Genomic DNA, 26,234 nt, shown 5'->3' with positions numbered 1-26,234 from the left:
TGGGATCTTTGTCAAGCTTGCACCCACTGCTGTTGCTGTGCTGCTTTACTCTTTTTCTCATATTATATATATATATATATATATGTGTGTGTGTATATGTATGTTTTTGTACTTTTGCATGATAAAAGCATTTTTCATAGAAACATTTTTTTTGTATCCCCACAATCTAAGAGCAGTAACTTTCTTATTTTTTTTCGGCGACATAGCTTTGAGAGCTTGTTTGTTGTTGGATGAGTTAGGGTATGTGCACACGATAACTGCAATTACGTCTGAAATTACGGAGCTGTTTTCAGGAGAAAACAGCTCCTGAATTTCAGACGTAATTGCATGTACTCGCGTTTTGCGGGTGCGTCTTTTACGGACGTAATTTGGAGCTGTTCTTCATTGGAGTCAATGAAAAATGGCTCCAATTACGTCCCAAGAAGTGTCCTGCACTTCTTTTGACGAGGCTGTAATTTTTGACAGCGACGCCTAAAATGACAGGTCGTTGGCACAGTACATCGTAAAGCCCATTGAAAGTAATGGGCAGATCTTTGCCGAAGTATTGGAGCCGGTTTTTCAGACGTAATTCGAGGCGTAAAACGCCTCCATTACGGCTGAAAATAGGTCGTGTGAACCCAGCCTTATATTGTTTATTGGTACCATTTTGGGGAACATATAACAATTTTTTTAGGGTGGGGGTTAATGGGGTTCCGCCACTATTTTTGGGGATTTCCCACTGTGATATAGATAACATTTCAACTTAATTATATGGGTCGATAAAAAAATTTACTTCTACCAATTGTGTATACTTTCTTTTTTTCTTCACTATTTTTGCACAATAAATGTATTTTTATTGAGGATTTTTTTTTTTATTCTTTTCGGTGCTTTACTGACAGGCAACATATTAGGACCTGCCATAGGCAGGGCCTAAAAGGGAAGTACACATGGCAGTAGGGCTGGGCGATTATGACCTAAATCAAAAGAACGATTAATTGAACATGTAAGCTCGATTTACGATTAATAAACGATTTTTAGGCCAAACTCCTTCTTGCATGTCACACCCCTATTTGTATGCCACGCCATTGAATTAATATAGATATCCTGAGCCTTCTGTATACTACTGTATAGAATATACCCCCTGACACAATATAATGCCCCTATAGCTGCCACTACATTGTATAATGTCCCTACAGCTGCCCCTCACATAGTATAATGCCCCTGTAGCTGCCCCCACGCAGTATAATGCCCCCATACAGCCCCAATAGTGCCTAATAAAATACACACTCCCCTAAATCCTTTCCAACGACGAGTGGAGGAGATCCCTCTGCTCTTCCGTTCTGTGTGGCTCTGCACATATTTTCAGATTCCGCTGGACTTCTGCCATATGCAGTGTTTCAGGCATCCTATTGGTCCACGGAGTCCTCAATGCCCACCCCATTTACTTCTTGTTTAGCCTCTATGCTCCCGCACCACGGTGAGCGGACAGTGCCTGCCCAAAGCTATATACACGGATGATGGGGTTATATACAAGGTTGGTTGGGGTAATCTACAGGAATTATGGCTGACTGGTATATACAGGGATGATGTTGGTTATATACAGGAAAGATGGCGGGCTGGTATATACAGGGATTGAAACCAATGGTGGTGGAAACGGAAACCTCTGGTTTCCATCTGTGTCCGTTTGTGTCTATTCTGGGTCCTGTTCTGATGGAAAGCTCAGACGGAACGTCAGAACGGGACTAGAAAGTTAAAATGTTTTTACATATCCCGTAAAAGATACTGGAGTGTGACCGTGCATGTGTTGTCACCTCTGTGCTGCAAACGGGGATACAGGACTTTGAATGTAACGTGCAGCCCTCAGATATAGTCAAAGGGCCCTGTCTGTGGCCCCCATAATGTGGTAGGTACACACTGCAGTCCTATTTTAAGCACAAGTCCTCCCGACTTCTCTCCGGACTGGGGAGCCATCTTCCATAATTGCTTCTGGCTCCCTACCAACAGAGCTGTTTCTGAGTGTGGGCTAGTGGTGGCCCTGTCCCTTTAACTGGGGAGGCAAACTTCCTGAGAGACTTTTAGTGATTGGGCAGAGCGCTCATAAACTTTGAACATCATTTAATTCTAAGTCCAAAACTGTGCAGATTAAAGTAGTTATCTGACGAAACCCAGCCCTGTTTGATATGCCCTATGTGGTCATATGGACATCATAGAAGAGGGACATTTGTAGCAGGGCAAAAGGTCTGGCTGGTCGTTGGTAGTCCGCTGATTGCTTGGGCGTTCCAGGAGCTGAACCTGATATCCATGGTGGCTCCTAAGTTTAATTTTCTGATAAATCTTTCTTGTTGGGTTTTTTTCTGTTTGATGTTAAAAGTTGTACAATAAAAATCTGGCATTATAGAAAGTTTTCAGATTGTTTTTAAAATTCCTAATATTCTAGATGTGGGTTTACAGAAATTGAAGCTGATTTTAAGATTTTTGTTTTTCTTGTTTGTTTTTTTAAAGCTTTTAACCCCTTCCCGACATGCGCCGTACATGTACGGCGCTGTCGGGAGGTGCTTCCCGCAAAGCGCCGTACATGTACGGCGCAGTGATTGTGCGGGCTCAGAAGCAGAGCCGGCACCATCACCGCGGGGTGACAGCTGTATTATACAGCTGGCACCCTCCTGTAACTGCCAGGACCGGAGCTACTCTCCGATCCGGCAGATTAACCCCTCAGATGCTGCGCTGGGTCGCTGTGGCAATCGGACGCCAGAAAATGGCGTCCGAGTCTGCCTTGTACGGGAGCCGATGAGGACCCGCCTTCGGCGTGTCCTCATAGGCTTGCTGTCAGTGAATAACTGACAGCGCTAATACACTGCACTACGTATGTAGTGCAGTGTATTAGAGTAGCGATCGGGGCATCAGGCCCTCATGTCCCCTAGTGGGACAAGTCAGAAAAGTAAAAAAAAGTTAATAAAAATGTGGTAAAACAATAAAAACACACACATTTCAAATAAAAATAAAGCTAAACTGACTTTTTTCCCATAGTAAGTCTTTTATTATGGGAAAAGCCGTAAAAATTAAAAAAACTATACATAATTGGTATCGCCGCGTCCGTAACGACCCAAACGACAAAACTATTATGTAATTTATCCCGCACGGTGAACGCCGTAAAAAAAAAAACATGAAAAACAACGCCAGAATCTTTGTTTTTAGGTCACATCTCCTTCCAAAAAATGCTATAAAAAGTGATCAAAAAGTCACATTTACTCCAAAATAGTACCAATAAAAACGGCAATCCGTCCCGCAAAAAATAATCCCTGACACCGCTTTGTGCACGCAAAAATAATAACGTTATGGGTCTTAGAATATGGCGACACAGAAAACAAATGATTTTATAAAAAAAGTGATTTTGTTGTGCAAAAGCCGCAATACATAAAAAAAACTATATAAATTTGGTATCGCCGTAATCGTATCGACCCGCAGAATAAAGCTAACATGTAATTTAGGGCGCACTGTGGATGCCGATAAAAAAAACAATAAAAAACGATTCCAGAATTGCTTGTTTTTGGTAATTTCCTTTACCAAAAAATGAAATAAAAAGTGATCAAAAAGTCGTATGTGTTCCAAAATGGTACCAATGAAATCTACAGCCCGTCTCGCAAAAAACAAGCCCGCACACCGCCCAACCAACTGAAAAACAAAAAAGTTACGGCACTAGTAATGCGGTGATGAAATAACATCTCAATGCCCAGGCCGGAGGGGAACATTACTTCAGTTTCAGGGCCCTAGTATTTAGGAACTAGGAAAGGGAAGGGACATAGCACATCTGCTGGAAGCGAGGGCGCCCGTATTATACCAGCGCAAAACTTTCCCAGCAATATTTCCCAAACTACGAAGGAGAAAAAGTCCCCAAAAGGTGCAGAGCGTTACAGAAGGGGGATAAGAAAGAAAACTGTTTATCAGTGTGACACCGGCCTGCGCATAACGGATTGCTTCACATCGTAACACACATCTATGGATAATTGTATTATTTACCCCATTATTATACCCTCTTATTATGCCCTGATGGACAGATTACATATGCCACCACATTATAAACTGAATACCAGCAAAACTCAAACAAAACTACCAAGCAAAATCCATGCTCAAAATGGCGGTCTTTCCCTTCTTAGCCCTACAGTGTGCCCAAACAGCAATTTATGGCCACAAGTAAGGCATTACCATACCCGGGAGAACCCGCTTAACAATTTATGGGGTAACATTCTCCAGGGGCACAACATCTTGTGTGGTGAATGGGCAGATCAGTGGAAAAATTGCAATTTTCACTTTGCACCATCCACTGCGTATTCATTTCTGAAAAACACCTGTGGAGTCTAAATTCTCACTACATCCCTTGATAAATGCCTTTAGGGGTGTAGTTTCTAAAACGGGGTCACTTTTGTTTGGTACATCAGGGGTTTTGCAAATGCAACATGGCGTCCGCAAACCATTCCAGCAAAATCTACGCTCCAAAAGATAAATACCGCTCCTTTTCTTCTGAATGCTCCCATATATGTCAACAGCTGATTATAACCACATATGGGGTGTTACCGTACTCGGGAGAAATTACTTTACAAATGTTGGGGTGCTTTTTCTTCTCTATTCCTTGTAAAAATGAAAAATGTTGATCTAAAACGACATCTTGTTGGAAAAAAAAATTATTTTTCATTTTCATGGCTTAATTCTAATTAATTCAGCAAAAAACCTTTGGGATCAAAATTTTCACTATACCCCTAGATGATTCCTCAGGGGTGCAGTTTCCCAAATGGAGTCAATTTTGGGGTGTTTCCACTGTACTAGTACTACGGGGCTCAGCAAATGTGACATGGCGCCCAGACACTATCCAAAATCCAAATGGTGCTCGTTCCATTCTGAGCCCTACCGTGTGTCCAAACAGCCGTTTATGACCACATGTGGGGTATTGTTTTACTCGGGAGAAGTTGCGTTACTATTTTTATGGTGCTTTTTCTCCTTCAGTCCTTGTGGAAATGAAAAAAAAAACCTAAACCTACATTTTATTTCAAAAAATGTAGATTTTCATTTTTACGGCCTACTTCCAATAAGTTCTGTAAAACACCTGTGGGGTCAAACTGCTCACTGTACTCCTAGATAATTTCCTCCTGGGGTGTAGTTTCCAAAATGGGGTCACTTGTTGGGGGTTTCCACTGTTTTGTCCCCTCAGGGGCTTTGTAAATGTGACATGGCCTCCGCAAACCATTCCTGCTAAATTTGAGTTCCAAAAGCCAAATGGCGCTCTTTCCCTTCTCAGCCTCGCCGTGTGTCCAAACAGCCTTTTATTAGTACATGTGGGGTATTCTTTTACTCGGGAGAAATTTCTTTACAAGTTTTATGGTGCTTTTTCTCCTTTAGTCCTTGTGGAAATGAAAAAAAATTAGCTAAACCTACATTTTATTTGAAAAAATGTAGATTTTCATTTTCACAGCCTACTTCCAAAAATTTCTGCAAAAAACCTGTGCGGTCAAAATGCTCACTATACCCCTAGATAATTTCCTCAAGGGGTATAGTTTCCAAAATGGGGTCACTTGTTGGGGGTTTCCACTGTTTTGTCACCTTAGGGGCTTTGCAAATGTGACATGGCCTCCACAAACCATTCCTGCTAAATTTGAGCTCCAAGAGCCAAATGGCGCACTTTCCATTCTAAGCCCTGCCGTGTGTCCAAACAACCGTTTATTACCACATGTGGGGTATTGTTTTACTCGGGAGAAATTGCTCTACAAATGTTGTGGTGCTTTTTCTACTTTAGTTCTTTTGGAAATGAAAAAAAATTAGCTAAACCTACATTTTATTTGAAAAAATTTAGATTTTCATGGCCTAGTTCCAAACATTTTTGCAAAAAAACTGGCCGGTCAAAATGCTTGCTACACCCCTACATAAATTCCTCGAGGGGTGTAGTTTCCCAAATGGGGTCACTTTTGGGGGGTTTCCACTGTTTTAGTTCCACAAGACCTGTTCAAAGCTGACATGGTGCCTAAAATATATTCTAATAAAAAGGAGACCCAAAATCCACCAGGTGCTCCTTTGCTTCTGAGGCCGGTGCTTCAGTCCAGTAGCACACTATGGCCCCATGTGGGATATTTCCTAAAACTGCAGAACCTGGGCAATAAATATTGAGTTGCATTTCTTGGGTAAAACATTCTGTGGTACAAAAAAAATGGATTCAAAATGAATTTCTGGAAAAAAATAATGAACTTTGTAAATTTCACCTCTACTTTGCCTTAATTCCTGCGCAATGTCTAAAGGGTTAAGAAACTTTCTAAATGCTGTTTTGAATACTTTGAGGGGTGACTTATTGGGGGTTTCTAATATCTAAGGACCTCAAACCCACTTCACAACTGAACTGGCCCCTGTAAAAATAGCATTTTGAAATTTTCTTGAAAATGTGAGAAATTGCTGCTAAAGTTCTAAGCCTTGTAACGTCCTAGAAAAATAAAATGATGTTCAAAAAACGATGCCAATCTAAAGTAGACATATGGGGGATGTTAGTTAGCAACATTTTTGTGTGGTATAAGTGCCTGTCTTACAAGCAGATACATTTAAATTGAGAAAAATGCAAATTTTTGCAATTTTTCGCTAAATTTTGGTGTTTTTCACAATTAAATACTGAATGTATCGGGCAAATTTTGCCAGTAACATAAAGTCCAATGTGTCACGAGAAAACAGTCTCAGAATCACTTGGATAGGTAAAAGCATTCCGGAGTTATTACCACATAAAGTGAAACATGTCAGATTTGAAAAATGAGGCTCTGTCAGGAAGGTCAAAAGCGGCCAAAGAGGGAAGGGGTTAAAACACCTTTAACATTCGGCTCAGGGGTAGGTGAAATATTTTAGAACGGAAAGTTAGGTGTAACTACATTTTTAGCATTAAAAAATTCACAATTTTTACGATTTTACACCTTCGTTATTTTCCTTTTGGCTTTTCCATAACCAGCTCTTTATGAAATGTTTGTATCATCTTTTGGACAGCATTCAGCATGAGTGGTCATTAATCATATTTATGGCAGCGGAATATATAAATTAGTGAACTTATACGCAGGCTTAAGCTACACTGAGAATCCATATTGGAGCTAGTAAACCTATTTCTTGTTGTCGCAATAGAAATTAGCAGTAATGCTTAATAATGTCGGCACTAAATCTTCATTTATCTATTTATTTTTCTTGTTGTAGGGTTATTGCCGAGAAAGACAATGTGGTAACGTACACTAGACCTCGAAAGTATGTCCATTCGTCAGGGTCAGATCCTCCTGAGCTGGGATACGTTGATATCCACACTCTGGCAGATGGCGTATGTCGCTATAACCTAAATGAGATGGATGTTGCTTGGCTGGAGATGATTAATGAAGAATTCAAAGACATGGGTAAATTATTTTATCTGGCCAGCTACCTTTTAATAACAGAAGCCTGTTTCTGCTGTGACATAGGCAGATTACAGGCTTCCATGAACAGTTCTGGCAAAGGCCAGAGTTTGATTTTCCCACTATTGCCTGGGTCCAGCATGTGATTTCTCCTGTTAAAAAAGTACATTGATAAATGACTGTATAAGCAGTTCCCAAGTATAACTATGCTTTAAATTCAATTTAGGTCTTATACGTGTCAGATGCATGTGAGATCACATTGGTGAAGTCTGTGATCTCTGACCAGCACAGATCTCACAGCTCGGAGATTTTTCAATGCAAATCTGAAACGATCTTCTAAGCAAAAGTCTGCTCATAGATATCGGAGACTGCCGTTTAGTTGAATGGTGTCAGAGGTTATACTATAGAGCTCTTTCAATCTAGGAAATCAATGGAGGTCCAAGATCCAATGGAGGTCCACTTCACCAGTGTGATCTTCTCCCATGTCTCTATGATATTTCAGAAGATCGTTTTGACCGGATTTCCGCCTTTTGATATAATATACTTTTGTCCTTTCTCCTATTGTGGTGTTGCCTTTATACAACTGCTTTTGTCTATAATAAAATTGGCACATGAACTGAATTTTGTAGGGATGTAATTCTTAATATAGTCTCCTCTGTCTGAGGATACCTTACTGATACTTTACTTGACAAGATAGTGTAGAAAAACGTGTAACCAAAATGTAAAAGATGATGACAAAATTGTAGCAGTTACATTTTAGACTTTTTTCATTGATTGCTAAATTTGCAAAGTTACAAGACAAGTGGACGTGGTCTCCAACAGAAACATAGTTTAGGCCAGATTTAGTATGAAGAATAGGTAATAATGGTACAAATTTTGGCGCAAATATGCACTTTCTCATAGCGGGCGTACATTTCATTTCCTTTATTGTCAGACAGGTAAAAGTGTGCCAAATTTAGAGAGATGTACCTTTTAATAAATTTGTAGAAAATTACTCCAACTACCTTCCTGACTTAAACTAGATTTTTTTACGCTAGTCTTAGTAAACGTGCACCTATTTTTCTGTTCTATAGTGCCTAGGAAAACTATTAACACTGCTTGAAAACAACACGCTCCAATATTGAATCATTAAGGGATCTATGTTCATATATACATACGTTTATTAAATGTAAGATAAATTAAGGTATCCTTTTTCAGACCTGTTGCTGTGACTTACATAAATCATCAATGGATCAGCCAATTCATTATAGTAGTCACATAATTGTTTAAAATAGATGACCTGTGTACCGCTAAAGGGGTTGTCACATCTGGAAGACACATTTCTTAAAATAAATCCACCCCATAAATCAACTGGTCCAGCTTTTCTAACCCCCAGCGTTCACCTCTCATCACTTTGGGAAGCTTGTTTTCCCTGAATAGACGTCCATGTAATACCTGATGGCATTGAGTCCACCAGAGCAAAAGCTGCTTTTTGCAGCTGCTCTCTGTCTTGACTTATAATTGGGGTACCCTAATAGGTCATATGTCCACCTCCTATCAGTAGTCTCTATTTTCTGAAAGTCTTCTTTCTGTACAGAAATCACACATTGAAGACAAGTGAACACTAAAACCAGCTCTATAAGGGGCCGTTCACATATGTCCGGCGTCCGCTTCAGTTTACCTCCGGCGTGTTGAAGAAAAGCCGGAGGAAACTGATTCTAGAATGGATCCCATAGTTTCAATGGGATCTGTTCTGGCACGGAGGACATCATTTGTGGCACTGTACGGCACCGGACTTCCCTGGGAGCCGGATCTAAAAACGTTACCTGCAGCGGTTTTGGTTCCCTCTCGCAGGGAGGTCTGGCGCCGTATTAGATCTATTTTGATGGTGGCCGAATGAACGCTGGGTCCTTCCATATCCACCTTCTGGCAGCACCCGGCCAGAAGGTGGATGTGAGCTAGGAGCGGAATCACCGATCATAGCATTGCTGGGGATTCTGCTCCAGGCGGAGACCCTGACGACTACCCTCCCACCCAGGACCGGCCTTAGGGGTGTGCGACCTGTGCCATTGCACATGGCGCATCACCCCAGCAGGTGGAAAGGGTCGCTGCACTGTCTCACTTCCCCTGCTTGTTTCATAAGCGCACGGGCCCGGCGACTCAGCAGTCGCCTTTCCGCCCGGCCGCCTCTTCACTCAGTGGCGTCGCTGCCGCTGTAGCAGCCATAGAGGTTGCTAATGGCGACACCGGGCATGAAGGTGCCGGTCGGGTCGGGACCCCCCATGGCCAGCGGCGCCGCTAGCGACTAGCTGCTACAGTGGTAGACTAGCGATGCCACTATAGCAGAGAATGGAGGTATTTCCCTGTTCTGCTATTTACTAGCGCCATTGTAGCTCCCTGAAGGAGCGGAATCCCCGTGTAGCCGGGGATTCTGCTCCTGGAGCGCTCCGCTTGATGTTTCTGTCCATATATGGACAGTGACATCAGAGGAAACTCCTGAAGCGGAATCCCCGTCCACAGCGTTGCCGACTCTGTGACCGGGGATTCCACTCCAAGATAAGCCAGTGACATCACTGTCCATAAATGTACTCAGACGACAGGGGCTTCTCCTGGAGTGGAATCCCGGTCACAGCATCGGCAACGCTGTGTACGGGGATTCCGCTTCAGGAGTTGCCCCTGATGTCACTGTCCATATATGGACAGACATATGAAGGGGTGCGCTCCAGGAGCGGAGTCCCTGGCCAAAGTGGGATTTCGCTCCTTCAGGGAGCTACAGGCTATCTGCAAGAAAGGGGGAGGGGGTGCTATCTACATGTGGGCTGTGTGGCACTACCTTCAAGGGGACTGTGGGCTGTGTGGCACTACCTTCAAGGGGGCTGTGTGGCACTACCTTCAAGGGGACTGTGGCACTACCTTCAAGGGGACAGTGTGGCACTACCTTCAAGTGGGCTGTGTGGCACTACCTACAAGTGGACTGTGTGGCACTACTTACAAGTGGGCTGTGTGGCACTACCTACAAGTGGGCTGTGTGGCACTACCTACAAGAGGGCTGTGTGGCACTGCCTACAAAGGGGCCTGAGTGGTGCTACCTACAAGGGAGCTGTGTGGCGCTATCTACAGGGGGGCTGTGTGACATTATCTACAGGGGGTACTGTGGCATTATATACAGAGGGCACTGTGGCATTATCTACAGGGGCATATGTGGCAATATATACCGGGGGCGTGAGTGGCACTATATACAGGGGGGGTGGCACTATCAACAGAGGGCACTGCAGTATTTTCAGGGGGTGTGGCACTATATAGAGAGGGCACTGCGGCATTATCTACAGGGGGTGTTTGGCACTATATACAGGGCACATTTTCAGAGCCTAGACTACCATTTTGTGGACCATAGTGGTAAAAACTGATGACAACTGATGGTTTTGTAGTAAAAATCGTGAAAAAGCCTGATGGCAAGAGAGAATTTATCAGTTTTATTCTAATCACTTTATGGTGTCTTATGAGAGTTGATCCTTATTTTCTTGAATTTTAGGTATGCCACATATAGATGAATACACCATGGAGCGGATAATGGAACAGTTTGAACAGAGGTGCTATGACAATATGAACCATGCCATTGAGACAGAAGAAGGCCTTGGAATAGAATATGATGAGGATGTTGTATGCGATGTTTGCCAGTCCCCAGATGGAGAGGACGGCAATGAAATGGTCTTCTGTGATAAATGTAATATCTGTGTACATCAGGTAGGCAAATCCGCTATGTATTCTGTGTGGGCAAAACAATTTTGTGAGGTTAGACTGGCGATGAAGCTTATTGGTGAGGGGAGGATTCGTTAGTATGTTGCCTTTTATCTGGAGGTAACTTTGGGAAATTGCAGACAATACACATTTTGTAAAGATTTCTAATTCCTGAATTATTTTAACCGGTTAAGGACTAGGCTGTTTTACAGCTAAATGACCAGAGCAAATTTCACAATTTTGCTATGCGCTTCTTTAGATGACTATAACTCAGCAGGTGAATAAAGTTCATCTTTGAATTTTACACTCTTTTTAAAGGACAGATAGGGCTTTGTTTTAGTGGCATTTGTCAGTATATATCATTTATATTTTTTTCTCTAAAGTGGGCAAAATTGGAAAAAAATGCAAGAATTTAGCAATTGCGCCAGTTTATGCTAGCATTTTTCACACACGGTATGGACCACGGACAAAATTAATCTCCTTTCACATTCTTCCACTTCTCCCGTGCATGGGGATACCAAATATGTGTGCCTTATTCACTGTGCGGGCATGTGCCAGGGCTTGGCATAAAAGGAGGCTTTTCGGTCCAGGAATTTAGCATTTGATTTTATAGCAGCATACTGTTTTCTGGGGGGTGTAATGCTGCTGAAACATTAGAAACACCCCATAAATGACTTCATTCACACAAGTAGACCCCACAAGGTTTCCTTCAAGGGGTTTATCATATTTTTAGACAGTCCAGTTTTCTTCTGAAAGTTTCTTGAATAAGATGGAACAAAATAAAATTACCTTTTTTTTTTAACAAATGCGTCAGTTTATGCTAGCTTTTTCACACACAAAATGGACCACGGACAAAATTCATCGCATTTCACATTCTTCCACTTCTCCCGTGCATGGGGATACCAAATATGTGTGCTTTATTCACGGGCATGTGCCAGGGCTTGGCATAAAAGGAGGCTTTTTGGCCTTTTCGGTCCAGGAATTCTGCACTTGATTTTATAGCCGCATACTGTTTTCTGGGGGCCTAATGCTGCTGAAAGATTAGAATCACCCCATAAATTACTTCATTCACACAAGTAGACCCCACAAGGTTTCCTTCAAGGGGTTTATCATATTTTTAGCCAGTCCAGTTTTCTTCTGAAAGTTTCTTGAATAAGATGGATCAAAATAAAATTAGCAATTTTTTAGCAAATGCGTCAGTTTATACCAGCATTTTTCACACACGGCATAGACCACGGCCAAAATTCATCTCCTTTCACATTCTTCCACTTCTCCTGAGCATGGGGATACCAAGTATGTGTGTCTTATTTATCACATAGAGAAGTAGGAGGGCGGACGATAGAAGAAGCTTATTTCACAAATCGCTTTTTTTCAAAGCTGGTTTTACAAAACTCAATAGAGTTTCTATAACACTTCCAAAATATCTGCTCTTGAAGCAGAAATCCCAAAATATTCATCTAGGGGTATAATGGGAATTTATTTTTTGGGGTTTTCTAAAATAAGAAATTGCAGGTTTATGCAAATGGAGCTCTCCAGCAGATGAACTTTAGAGAATATGCAAACATGACATCCACCCCCCACCCACCCATTCCCTCCCTCACCCTTGGAGTAAAATCAGGGGAAAAATAAAAACGTAATGTAGGGCAAATATATTTTCAACGAATTAACTAAAATCTAATAATTCAGAACAGTGTGGTATTTTTTAAAACATGGCTCAATGCACAGGCCTGGTTGTGAGGGACAGAAATATCGGGAATCTTTGCGGTGCCCGTCTTTTCTGCAGACGCGGCACTTTTTCTGGGGGTTGCTTCTGGTTGGTGTTGGGGGAATCCGACTGATGAAGTGTCTTTCAGTCAGTCGCGTGACATCCTCAGACTGGGGGCATTCTCGGGTGTCCTGAACATCAAAAATGAGGCCTTCAATAATTTTCTCCTGGAAATCCAGGTATGTGTCTCTGCCTCTGTTTTTTTTGTAGAGCACAAATGAGTTGTGGATGGCCACCTGTAACAAATAAATGGCCACTTTTTTGTACCAGGTTTTAGTTTTGCGTTTTACTAAATAAGGCTGTAAAACCTGGTCGCTTAAATCCGCCCCCACCCATGTACTTGTTATATTCGGACACGCTCACTGGTTTGTGCTTGTCCAATGTTGCCCCCCTTTCCCTCACTGCCACTGTTCCTGCGGTATGAATCGTGCTTAGCACATACACATCTTTGCGATCCCTGAACTTGACCGCCAGCAATTCTTCAGATCCATAAGCACAGGAGTCCCCCTTTACCATGCGCTTCCCCACTAATTGCTGTGGAAAACCAATTCTGTTTTTGCGCATGGTACCACATGCCCCAGTCCTTGCAGCATGCAAATGCCTAAACAGGGGCACACTGGAATAGAAATTATCACAGTACAGGTGGTACCCCTTGTGAAGCAGAGGCTGCATTATCTCCCACACGATCTTACTGCTGGTGGAAAGATCAGGGGGGCATCCAGGAACATTTATTGTGCGGTCCCGCCCTTCATAAATTCTGAAGGCGGTGGTATATCCTGACCCGCTTTCACACAATTTGTAGAGCTTAACGCCATATCTTGCCCTTTTTGAAGGTAGATATTGGCGAAAGCTAAGTCTGCCATGAAAGTTGAGGAGGGATTCGTCCACACTTACATTCTGCTCAGGGGTGTAGAGTTGCAGAAATAAATTATTCAGGGAATTTATTAGCGGTCTTATTTTGAACAACCGATCCCGGTTTGCATCGGTACTTGGGGGGGCCTGTGCGTTGTCATTGAAGTGGAGGAACCTCCTTATTGTCTCATAACGAGACCTGGGCATTACTGCAGAATATACTGGGGTGGCTTGGGCGGGTCTTGTTGACCAGTAAGACCTAATGGAGGGCTTTTTGACAATACCCATATTTAGGGTGAGCCCCAAATTTTTTTTTAATTCCAGAAAATTGGTGGGCGTCCAATCTCTGGCATGGGTGGATGAAGGTTTCTGCCTTATATATTGAGTGGCATATAAATTTGTTTCGTGGACAATCTGATTTAGGATGTCGTCCGTTATAAATAAATGGAAGTAATCCATTTGGACAAAATTTGTATTGTCCACGGTTATGCCAGGAGTGGCAGTAAATCTGTGGATTCTAGGCCCAAAAGATGGGGCAGGTGCCCATACAAGAGCCTGGACTGAAGGGACCAGGCTCTCCCGTGCTACAGCGCTACTTGGCCCTGCGCTTTCAAGTTCTGCAGTTTCAACTGCATCAGGGACAACGTCCCCTGAAGATGAACCTGAAGTGACGCTGTCATCGTCACTACCTAAAACAGGTTCCATCTCGGACGCCATCTCTGATGCGGTCTCCGACTCAGACCACAGCATGGCGTATGCCTCCTCAGCGCTAAACAACTTCCTCGCCATAACGTAACTAACACTAACTAAACAAATTGTTGTTTTTTTATTTATATAAAACACACAAACTAACTGCTATATATATCTACACTACCGCTAACAAAAAAATAAACCGCTATTGCTATATATATTATATATATGTGGATATATATATAATTATATACTCCTTACCTGCCTATTCTAATAGAATAAAAGATAGAAAGGTAGATATATAGAAAAAAAGATAGATGGATAGATAGATTGTATAGATAGATAGAAATCTATCTATACAGAGAATGTTTTAGAGTGTAACTGTATTTTTTGTGTAACTGTAATCTTCTGGCAGCAATTCTCCCGAGTCTCTTCTTCTCCTCAAACTGAAACAATGTTTGAGGAGAAGAAAAGAGGCAGGAGATTTACTGCCAGAAAAGTCAAAATAAAACAAATGTGGTCGCTGTGATAGGTTTTCACAGCGACCACATGTTCAGGGACCATCAGATTGGTCCCTGATACTCTGCCCAGTGCCCAGAGCTGTTGGTAACAGCGTGGGCACAGGGCTGTGTGCACGCGATCGCGTGCACACTGTTTTCTATGCAGAAATGCATGTGATCGCTGTGATTGGTTGTCACAGCGATCACATGTTCAGGGGCCAAAAGATTGGCCCCTGACATTCTGCCCAGTGCCCATGGCTGTTAGCAACAGCCAGGGCACAGAGCTGTGTGCACGCGATCGCGCGTGCACAGTCTCTGAAGTGCCGCCGTAAATAGTCTATACGGCGGACTTCAGAGACCCTGACCGCTGGCCGTATAAATACGGCCAGCGGTCGGGAACCTGTTAAGTTTTATTTCTCGGCTTATCTATGCAGCCATCACGATTATGACCACGTATGCATAAGGCCCTGTTCGCAGTAGCGTCATTGCTTCCTTTTCTATAGCATCCATGATTTTTTTTTGTTTTATTTTTCTAGGCTGAATAGCACAGTAGACCATACTATCATGCCCACCAGGAGCACCAGAACCAAAACAAAGACATTACACCATTGTGATCAGAGGCTTATCCATTGAGACCTTCAGACCCTTATTTGTCATTTGAGACTTTTAGGCCCGTCTGTTTTTAGCATTGTAAAGATTGTATTAAAAAAAAACACTGCCCACAGAGTGCCAGACACCTCAATAGAGCTCACTTTATGAATGAGCCATGTATATAACAATAAATAATACCAAAGCTATAGTAATGTCCCAAAATAAAGCACAAACCCATATATATTATATATAAGGCTTGGATGTCAAAAAAGTCCATAAATATTCTCAAAGTAAGAGTTGGCGTAAGCCTTTATTAGGCTCCCGATTGCCATGGAAACCATCAGCACTCCGCAAACAATAGCGACCGCGGCATCTAGGTGCTTTCCCGAGTGAGTGGGTCCTAATAAAGGTTTGCCAAATGTGTATGCCTATTAGGCCCTGTCAGACTTAAAAAAAAGTTAATATGTATACAAGCTCTACCCCAAAGTTATGCCATTAAAAAAATACAACTCGTCCTGGAAAAAACAAGCACTTAGGCCCCATGCACACGAACGTGCTTTTGCGGCCGCAATTCCCCCGAAAATCCATGCGTGAATTGCGGCCCCATTCATTCCTATGGAGCCATGCACACGACCGTGGTTTCCACGGTCCGTGCATGGCCCAGGAGCCCGGACCGCAGAAAGAACGGACATGCTTTATTACGAACCTGCGGTCCAGGCTCATAGCACATAATGGCCACGGCCATGTGCACGGCCCGCGATTTGCGGGTGGCTTGCGGATGACACTCTGCCCCCGGCCGACCCGAAAAGCACGGCCGTGCACATGGCTACGGTCGTGTGCATGAGGCCTTATATGGCTGTCTTCAGAAACCTAAAAAGTTCTGGCTCTTGGAATGCGAAAATGGGAAACAAAAAGTCATTAAAGTCTCAGTGAAGTTATACTCTCTCGCGTGAAAAGATGCTCCTGCACGCTGTTCTGTACTGTTGCCGTGGCAACCGTACGACGCCCGGAGAGTATTGTGCTTGGCTCTGATGAATTAGAATGTTAGTTCACGCGGGAGAGTATACCTATACTGACACTTTAACCCCTTAAATATGTTTGGGGTCCACATATTAATAATTTTAGGTTTTAATAAATCAGCAAGCTATTTTATATGTGTTTATAATTAGACAACTGAATTTTTGCTGTAGATTCTCTTATAAAATTTAGGTTTTCCTCCTCTGTCGTCACTCCTGGTTTTTAACTCCTTCCCTCTTTGGCCACTTTTGACCTTCCTGACAGAGCCTCATTTTTCAAATCTGACATATTTCACTTTATGTGGTAATAACGTCGGAATGCTTAAACCTATCCAAGCGATTCTGAGATTTTCTCGTGAGACATTGGGCTTTATGTTAGTGGTAAAATTTGGTCGATATATTCAGTGTTTATTTGTGAAAAATTGCAAAATTTAGAGAGAATTTAGAAAAAAATAGAATTTTTCTGAATTAAAATGCATCTGCTTGTAAAACGGATGGTTATACCACCCAAAATAAGTTACTAGTTCACATTTCCCATAAGTCTACTTTAGATTGGCATAGTTTTTTGAACATTATTTTATTTTTCTTGGACGTTACAAGGCTTAGAACATAAACCGCAATTTCTCATATTTTTAAGAAAATTTCAAAAGCCTTTTTTTTAAGGTACCTGTTCAGTTCTGAAGTGGCTTTGAGGGGCCTATGTATTAGAAACCCCCATAAAATACCCCATTTTAAAAACTAGACCCCTCAAAGTATTCAAAACAGCATTTAAAAAGTTTTTTAACCCTTTAGGCATTTCGCAGGAATTAAAGCAAAGTGGAGGTGAAATTTGCAAATTTCATTTTACTTGCTGAATTTCTATTTTATTCTATCTTTTTTCTGTGACACATAAGGTTTTACCAGAGAAACACTACTAAATATGTATTTTCCAGATTCTGCAGTTTTTAGAAATGTCCCACATGTGGCTCTAGTGCGCTCGTGGACTAAAACACAAGCCCCAGACGCAAAGAAGCGCCTAGTGCATTTTGGGGCCTCCTTTTTATTAGACTATATTTTAGGCAGCATGCCAGGTTTGAAAAGGTGTTGAGGTGCCAGAAAAAGTAGGAATCCCCCAAAAGTGACCCCATTTTGGAAACTGCACCCCTCAAGGAATTAATTTATGGTTGTTGTTGCAATTTTGACCCCACAGTTTTTTCACAGTGCGTATTTGAATTGGGCTGTGAAATGTAAAAATTTTTTTTTTTTTTCCAATAAGATGTAGTTTTGGCTCAAAATTTCTTATTTTCACAGGGAACAAAATGCCCCATTTTGTTGCCCAATTTCTCCTGAGTGCAGCAATACCCCATTTGTGGTGATAAACTGCCGTTTGTGCCCATGGGAGGGCTCAGAAGGAAAGGAGCGCTATGTGTTCTTTGGAGTGCAGATTTTGCTGGATTGGTTTTCGGGTGCCATGTCGCATTTGCACAGCCCCAGAGGTATCAAAGCAATGGAAACTCACCAGAAGTGACCCCATTTTGGAAACTACACCCCTCAATGAATTCATTTATGGGTGTTGTGACCATTTAGACCCAACAGTTTTTTCACAGAACTTATTTGAATTGGGCTGTGAATTTTTTTAAAAAATGAATTTTTTTTCCAATAAGATGTAGTTTTGGCTCAAAATGTCTTATTTTCACAAGGAATAAAATACCCCATTTTGTTGCCCAATTTCTCCTGAGTGCGGCAATACCCCATTTGTGGTGATAAACGGCTGTTTGGGCCCATGGGAGGGCTCAGAAGGAAAGGACCACCATTTGGCCTACTGGGAATTTTCTGGTGCCAAGTCATGTGTGCAGAAGCCCCTGAGGTATCAGTACAGTTGAAACCCCCGAGAAGTGACCCCGTTTTAAAAACTACACCCCTTAAGGCATTAATCTAGAGGTTAACAACAAAAATGTCTCTCAGGTATAGTAGTTGGTTAGGTGTCGCCAAAACAGTTGTATTACAACACCTCCAGAATAATTACAAAACAGCAAACTCCATTTAGTCATGAAAAAACACTTGAGAACAGGGAGTATTTACGCCATAGTCATAGAAAAATATCCATCTTTATTCTTTATTACATACAATAATATACAATATATAAAAAACTCAACAAGGTTCTAAAAAATTAGAGTCTATTTGTGGATCAGTCACAAACAACCATAACGAAAAATGGGTAAGGTAACACTCATTTTCAGTACAAATTTCACTGTAGTTTAACCCAGGATAGTTTTGACAACCACAGTATATGTAAGATAGTAATGAGTAACAAACCATCATACCCATAAAGTTTAGGAATGAGAGTGGTCCACACGGTGCCTAAAACTACCGTGTGGACCACTCTCATTCCTAAACTTTATGGGTAAGACTGACTTTACTGATTACCTTGGTGTTACCAGGTAGACATAATTTTTTATTGCCTCAGGTTATGGCCTTCTCTTTTGATCTATGTCCGTGATTATGCAGAGGACTAAAAAAGATTGAATATGTACTTTACATCATAAGGCTTGATGGTTACAGTGTATGATGGTTTGTTACTCATTACTATCTTACATATACTGTGGTTGTCAAAACTATCCTGGGTTAAACTACAGTGAAAATTGTACTGAAAATGAGTGTTACCTTACCCATTTTTCGTTATGGTTGTTTGTGACTGATCCACAAATAGACTCTAATTTTTTAGAACCTTGTTGAGTTTTTTATATATTGTATATTATTGTATGTAATAAAGAATAAAGATGGATATTTTTCTATGACTATGGCGTAAAGACTCCCTGTTCTCAAGTGTTTTTTCATTAATCTAGAGGTGTAGTGAGCATTTTGACCCCACAGGTATTGTGTAAAAGATCATGCGAGGCAGATGATGCAGAGTGAGATTTGCCATTTTCTATGCATATATGCCATTTCAGTGTCCGATATATTGTGCCCAGCATGCACAACCGGAGACATACACCCCATAAACTGTAATGTGGGTTCTCCCGGATACGGCAATACCCTACATGTGGCTGTTAACAGCTGCCTGGGCACACAGCAGGGCTCAGAAGGGAAAGACGAGGGGGGATAAGCTGTGCGGAGTGCATCAGGGTAATAAAACTGGCGTAGATTAAAAATCAAGGGATGTATGATACATTTTAAAACACTTTCATACAGAGCCTTGGTTTTTCAGTAAACGTGTCACATTGATATATTGTGTCCTTCCTTATCCCCCACTTATAGCAGACTTTGCACCTCTCTTGACTTTTTCCCTTCTTGCCAGTTTGGGGAACTTCTCCTGGAAAGTGTTGCCCCGGTATGACGCGTGTGGCCTCGCTTCCAGAAGTACTGGGTGCCCCCCCTTCCTGGTCCCTAAAGATTAGGTTCTTGATAACCACATCTTGAAATTCCAGGAAAGTTCCCGTCTGGCCTGTACATCATAGTTACATAGTTCGTACTGTTTAAAACTTGATGTCCATCAAGTTCAACCAAGGGATGGGAAAGGGGAAGTAAAAAATGTCTACACATAACAGCTTGTATTTTTTTGTTCTATTATCTAAGCCTTTTTTAAAGCCATCTACTGTCCCTGCTGTGACCAGCTCCTGCGGTAGGCTATTCCATAGATTCACAGTTCTCACAGTAAAGAAGGCTTGTCTCGTCTGCAGGTTGAACCTTTCTTTTTCCAGACGGAGGGAGTGCCCCCTTGTTTTTTGAGGGGGTTTTACATGGAACAGGATTTCACCATATTTTTTGGATGTGCCATTATTATATTTATATAAGTTAATCATGTCCCCCCTTAGTCGTCTTTTTTCAAGGCTAAATAGGTTTAATTCTTTTAATCTTTCCTCATAACTTAGATTCTCCATGCCCCTTATTAGCATCGTTGCTCTTCTTTGTATTTTTTCCAACTCCAGGGCATTCTTTCTATGAACTGGAGCCCAGAACTGAACTGCATATTCTAGATGAGGCCTCACTAATGCTTTGTAGAGTGGCAATATTACATCCCTGTCCCGCGAGTCCATGCCTCTTTTAATACACGACAATATCTTTCTGGCCTTTGAAGCAGCTGATTGACACTGCATGCTGTTATTGAGTTTATGATTTACAAGTACACCCAGATCCTTCTTAACAAGTGACTCCCCCAGTGTAGCTCCCCCTAGGACATATGATGCATGCAGGTTGTTCGTACCCAGGTGCATAACTTTACATTTATCTACATTAAACTTAATTTGCCAAGTGGACGCCCAAACACTCAGTTTGTTTAAATCCGCTTGCAATTCATGAACATCTTCCATAGACTGAACATTACTACATAGCTTGGTGTCATCTGCAAAAATAGAAATAGTGCTAGTAATCCCATCCTCTATATCATTAATAAATAAGTTGAATAATAGTAGTCCCAGCACTGGACCCTGGGGTACACCACTTATAACCGGGGATCATTCAGAGTAGGAATCATTGACCACAACTCTCTGGAAACAGTCCTTTAGCCAATTCTCAATCCAATTACAAACGATGCTATAGTCCTTAATTTACCCATTAGACGTCTGTGAGGGACAGTGTCAAATGCCTTTGCAAAGTCCAAAAACACTATATCCACAGCGGCCCCTCTGTCTAGGCTTCTACTCACCTCTTCATAAAAACAAATCAGGTTGGTCTGACAACTTCTGTCCTTAGTAAAACCGTGCTGGCTGTCACCTATAATACAAGTTATTGTGACATAATCCTGTATATAGTCCCTAAATAGCTCCTCAAACATTTTCTTGGCTTTTTTGCATTTAGATTCTTGTAGAATTTTTGGGGATTTGTTTTACTATCCTTGGCCACCTGCCTTTCATTTTGTATTTTTGCTGATTTTATTACCTTTTTACACATTTTATTAAGCTCTTTATAATTTACAAAGGCTACAGCTGTACCCTCAGATTTGTATTTTTCAAATGCCCTTTTTTTGTCATGTATTTCCCTTTTTACAGAAGGTGTAAGCCATGTGGGGATTAATTTTAGTCGTTTATAGTTGTTACCTATAGGAATAAATTTTGCACTATAATTACCCAAAGTAGATTTGAAAATTTCCCATTTATCATTTGTTCCATTATTTGACATTAGTTCTTCCCAGTCTATATCCTGAATTGCCGCCCTCATCCTGGGGAAATTGGCCTTCTTAAAATTAAGTGTTTTTGCCTTCCCAGCCTGTTTGTTTTTTACAGTATAGGTAAAATATAACTATATTATGATCACTGTTACCGAGGTTTTCACGAACATTGACATTCCCAACAAGCTCTGCATTATTAGAAATGACCAGATCCAACAGTAGTCGGGTCTTCCACAAACATCGATGTACCATGTACGCATTGTACAATGCTATCTGAATGACGTGCACGGTCAGCTTCTTATACCACACTGCATGGCCAATAAACTACCAATAAAAACTACAAGTCGTCCCGCAAATATGGAGACACAAAAACAAATAATTTTGAAAAAAAGAAGTGTTTTTACTGTGTAAAAGTAGTAAAACATACAAAATCTATACCAATTTGGTATTGTTGCAATCGCAACAACCCGCTGAATAAAGTTATTGTGTTATTTATACCACACGGTAAACAGCGTAGATTTAGGATGCAAAAAAGTGTGGCAAAATTTCTGGGGTTTTTTTCTACTGCCTCCCCCCCCCCCCCCAAAAAAAGGTCATAAAAGTTAATCAATAAACCATATGTACCTCAAAATGGTGCTATTAAAAAATACATCTTGTCCCGCAAAAAACAAGACCTTATGCAGCTATGTCGACGCAAAAATAAAAAAAGTTATAGCTCTTGGAATGCGACGATGGAAAAACGTAAAATATCGCTTGGTCATTAAGGTTTAAAATAGGCTGGTCGTTAAGGGGTTAAGGTAGGAAGTGTTCTGTTGGCGTCTCCCAAATCCCAAGTTCGTCTGCCAGATAGTGAAGTATGATTCACTCTTCCACGGTGCGTTGGAGGTATGCTTTTTGACACTTCAGCCAATGCTTGTGCTAAGTTTCCTTCTCCCTATTGAGTTGTAAACTCCCTCTAGAACTGCCACCAAGGACATTTGATGATCTGCACTACAGGTTTCAGCACTAAGCTTCTGTGGATCACTACTAATAGGGTAGAAAGTTGACAAAAAAAAAAAGAACTGTTTTAAATAGATGCAATGGCTCAGTGTTTAGCACTGTTTGGGTCCTAGTTTGAATCTGAACTTGGTAACCTCTGTATTGAGTTTGTATGTTCTCCCTATGCTTGTATAGGGTTCCTCTGGGTCCTCCAGTTCCCTCCTACACTCCAAAAATATACTAATAGGTTAATTGGTTTCCTGTGAAGTTGTCCCCAGCGTGTGTAAGATAGTGAAATTAGGTTGTGAGCCCTCGAGGGTGACACGGACTGATATGTGTTATCTATGTACAGCGCTGTGGAATATGATGGCGTTTCAAAAGCAATTGAAATATCTCTATCTAGGTAATAGATGCCATGGAGAAGATGGCAAAACCGATTTTCCCTGCTTTATTTCTGTAGGTTTGTGTTCAGAGCGTGCAGCAAGTCTTGCAAACCGGAAAATAGAAACTAGTAAAAAATGTATTTGACTATAACTTATTTGTAGGTGTATGGAAATATATGGTAGTAAAACGGTGAAATATTGGATTATGTATGTTGATCATAGTGAACACGCTCTGTTGATGAATGATGCACTGATCATGTAACGAATTATCATTAAGAGAAATATTGTTTACAGTTAGTGACATTGACGTATGTAACTGACTAATGGACTTTTTGGTTAACGTTCAAGTGTTTACACTGATATATATGTTAGAAATATACACTTCATATGAGTGATGACAAGCCTGTACAATAGACTCGTCATGCTTGACATATAACACTGTATAGAGAAAATGGAATAACATCATTCCCTTGGTAAAGCCAAAAAGATTATCTATGAAATGTGATGACATAGTAAAATAATGTTAAGATAAGCATGAGGCTTAGCAGGAATCTGAATAATGAATATGTTCTTTTACCCCTTAACGCCCTGTGAAGTACTATTACGTCACGGGGCGTTGGCCTGTTATCACGAACTGACATAATAGTACGTCATAGGGTTAACAGGCTACTGTGTCTGCAGACACGGTTTTAAAGCAGTGATGGCTTAACGCAATCACTGCTTCAAGGCCAAGCCCGGAGCTAGCCTATGATCCGGCTGATTAACCCCTTAGATTGAGCTAAAACGTCATTATATTAGAAAAAACTTAGATTTTCATTTTCACAGCATAATTCCACTAAATTCAGCAAAAAAAATTGTGGAGTCAAAATGCTCACTATACACCCCTCAAGAAATTTATCCAGGGGTAGTTTTCCAAATGGGGTCACTTTTGGAGGGTTTCCACTGATTTGGTCCCACAGGGGCTTTGCAGATGCAATATGGCACCCAAAAACCATTGCAGCAAAATTTGAGCTCCAAAATCCAAATGGTGCTGTCATGTGTCCAAACATAAGTTTATTACCACATATTGCCGTAATTCGGAGAAATTGCTTTTCAAATGTTGGGGTGTTTTTTTTCTCCTTTATGCCTTGTAAAAATTGAAATTTTCTATGTTTCATTGGAAAAAATTAGATTTTCATTTTTACGGCCTCATTCCACTAAATTCAGCAAAAAAAACTGTGGGGTCAAAATGCTCACTATACCCCCTGATGAATTCCTTGAGGGGTGTAGTTTGCCAAATGTTGTCTTTTTGGGTGATTGTACTGTTTTGGCCCCACAAGACCTCTTCAAACCAGTCATGGTGCCTAAAATATATTCTAATAAAAAGAAAAACCCCAAAATTCACTAGTTGCTCTTTTGATTCTGAGGCCGGTGCATTACCACACTAGGGCCACATGTAGGATATTTCTAAAAACTGCGGAATTTGGGCAATAAATATTAAGTTGCGTTTCTCTGGTAAAACCTTCTGTGGTACAGAGAAAACAGAATTAAAAATGAATATCTGCAATTTGTAAATTTCACTCCTACTTTGCTTTAATTCTTGTGAAACGCATAAAGGGTTAATAAAATTTCTAAATGGTGTTTTAAATACTTTGAGGGGTGCCGATTTTAAAATTGGGTCATTTATGGGGGGTTTGTAAAGTATGGGCCCCTCAAAACCACTTCACAACTGAACTGGGTCTGTAAAAATAGCCTTGTGAAATTTTCTTAAATTCTAAGCCTTGTAACGTCCTAGAAAAATGAAAGGATCTTCAAAAAACGATGCCAATCTAAAGTAGACATATGGGATATGTGTAATAGTAACTATTTTGTGTGGTATAACTGCCTGTCTTACGAGCAACCACATTTAAATTTAGAAAACTGCAATTTTTTTTGCGAAATTTTGGTGTTTTTCACAATTTAAATACTGAATGTATTGACCAAATTTTACCAGTAACAAAGTCCAATGTCTCACGAGAAAACAGTCTCAGAATCACTTGGATAGGTAAAAGCATTCCAAAGTTATTACCACATAAAGTGACACATCAGATTTGAAAAATGGGGCTGCGTCCTAAACGTGACCACTAGTCCACATCCTTAAGGGGTTATAAATGTAAATATCTTGTGGCGCCGTATACACGATTAGTTCCTAGCATGCTTGCCATTATTTGGCTATATTCTGACCCTTATTTCTCCTCCTTCCTTTATCATGTGTTCAAAAAAATGAAATCTCCCACAATGTTTCTGTATAAAGGCCGGTCATTGTATTTGCAGGAGGTTCATTATTTCTCTTTCCTCTTGATTACAGGCCTGTTATGGCATATTGAAAGTGCCAGAAGGAAGTTGGCTCTGCCGGACCTGTGCTTTAGGGGTGCAGTCAAAATGCTTGTTGTGCCCTAAGAAAGGAGGTGCCATGAAGCCCACCCGGAGTGGCACGAAGTGGGTCCATGTCAGCTGCGCTTTGTGGATTCCTGAGGTAAATTTTAAGCACTGCAGCTTAAAAGGGTATTCCCATCTTAGACATGGGGATATGCCATAAATGTCTAATAGATGTGAACCTCACCACTGGGATCCGCACCTATCTCCAGAGCAGGGGTTCCCCAACCCCGTCTCGTCTGGCTGCCGTAACTGGGTGGAAATTCAATGGAGAGGTGGCTGGGAATTACGGAAACAGCCGAGTTTGCTGTGTTGCGCTGTTTCTATAACACATATAGACATTAATGGGATTTACAGAAAAATCCCGTATAACAGCGAGTTTGGCGGTTTCCTTAATTCCCGGCCACCTCTCCATTGGTTCTCTGCCTGGATGTGGCGGCTAGCGCTATGGTTTCGAGGGGGCCCTCTGTTCTGGAGATAGGTGCGGCGCCTAAAAGTGGGACTTGCACCTATCAGACAATTATGGCATACCCTGTGTATATGCCATACTGTAAATGTCTAAGATTGAATACACCTTTAAAGAAGTAACACAAATAATTTTTTATTAGCTTGATTAACAATAGTCTTAAGACACTATGCCTGTACAATTGCATGTGTCTGCCAATGACTCCAAATGTAAAAAAAAGTAGACAGCGCAGTATACATAATTTTTTTTTAATGCAGAATTCAGTTGTATTAAAGAGTATAGTCGACTACACTTTTCAATACAGTTAAATAAAAAGGTATACCAATATATACTGTTATACTGGAAAAACATGCCAAAAGAACAGTCTCTCTCTTGGCATGTGTCTGGCTAATAGATGTCTATAGACTTGTTAGACGGTTATGC

At 41.2% G+C, this 26,234-nt stretch overlaps 1 protein-coding gene across 2 annotated transcripts in view; it reads left to right on the top strand.

Moving 5' to 3' along the window:
- The window catches only part of JADE1 (jade family PHD finger 1), a 151,075-nt gene that overhangs the window by 99,325 nt on the left and 25,516 nt on the right, over positions 1 to 26,234 (top strand). For both annotated transcript variants that reach the window (XM_075860454.1, XM_075860455.1), the window contains exons 5-7: positions 7,186 to 7,376; positions 10,885 to 11,096; positions 25,278 to 25,445. In XM_075860454.1, the coding sequence (XP_075716569.1) occupies positions 7,186 to 7,376; positions 10,885 to 11,096; positions 25,278 to 25,445 (571 nt within the window). The remainder of the gene's footprint in view (positions 1 to 7,185; positions 7,377 to 10,884; positions 11,097 to 25,277; positions 25,446 to 26,234) is intronic.

This window comes from Rhinoderma darwinii, chromosome 1 (assembly GCF_050947455.1).
Source record: "Rhinoderma darwinii isolate aRhiDar2 chromosome 1, aRhiDar2.hap1, whole genome shotgun sequence".
Taxonomy (NCBI): Eukaryota; Metazoa; Chordata; class Amphibia; order Anura; family Rhinodermatidae; genus Rhinoderma; species Rhinoderma darwinii.
The sequence above is the reverse complement of the archived record's forward strand: the minus strand, read 5'-3'. Positions and strand labels throughout refer to the sequence as shown.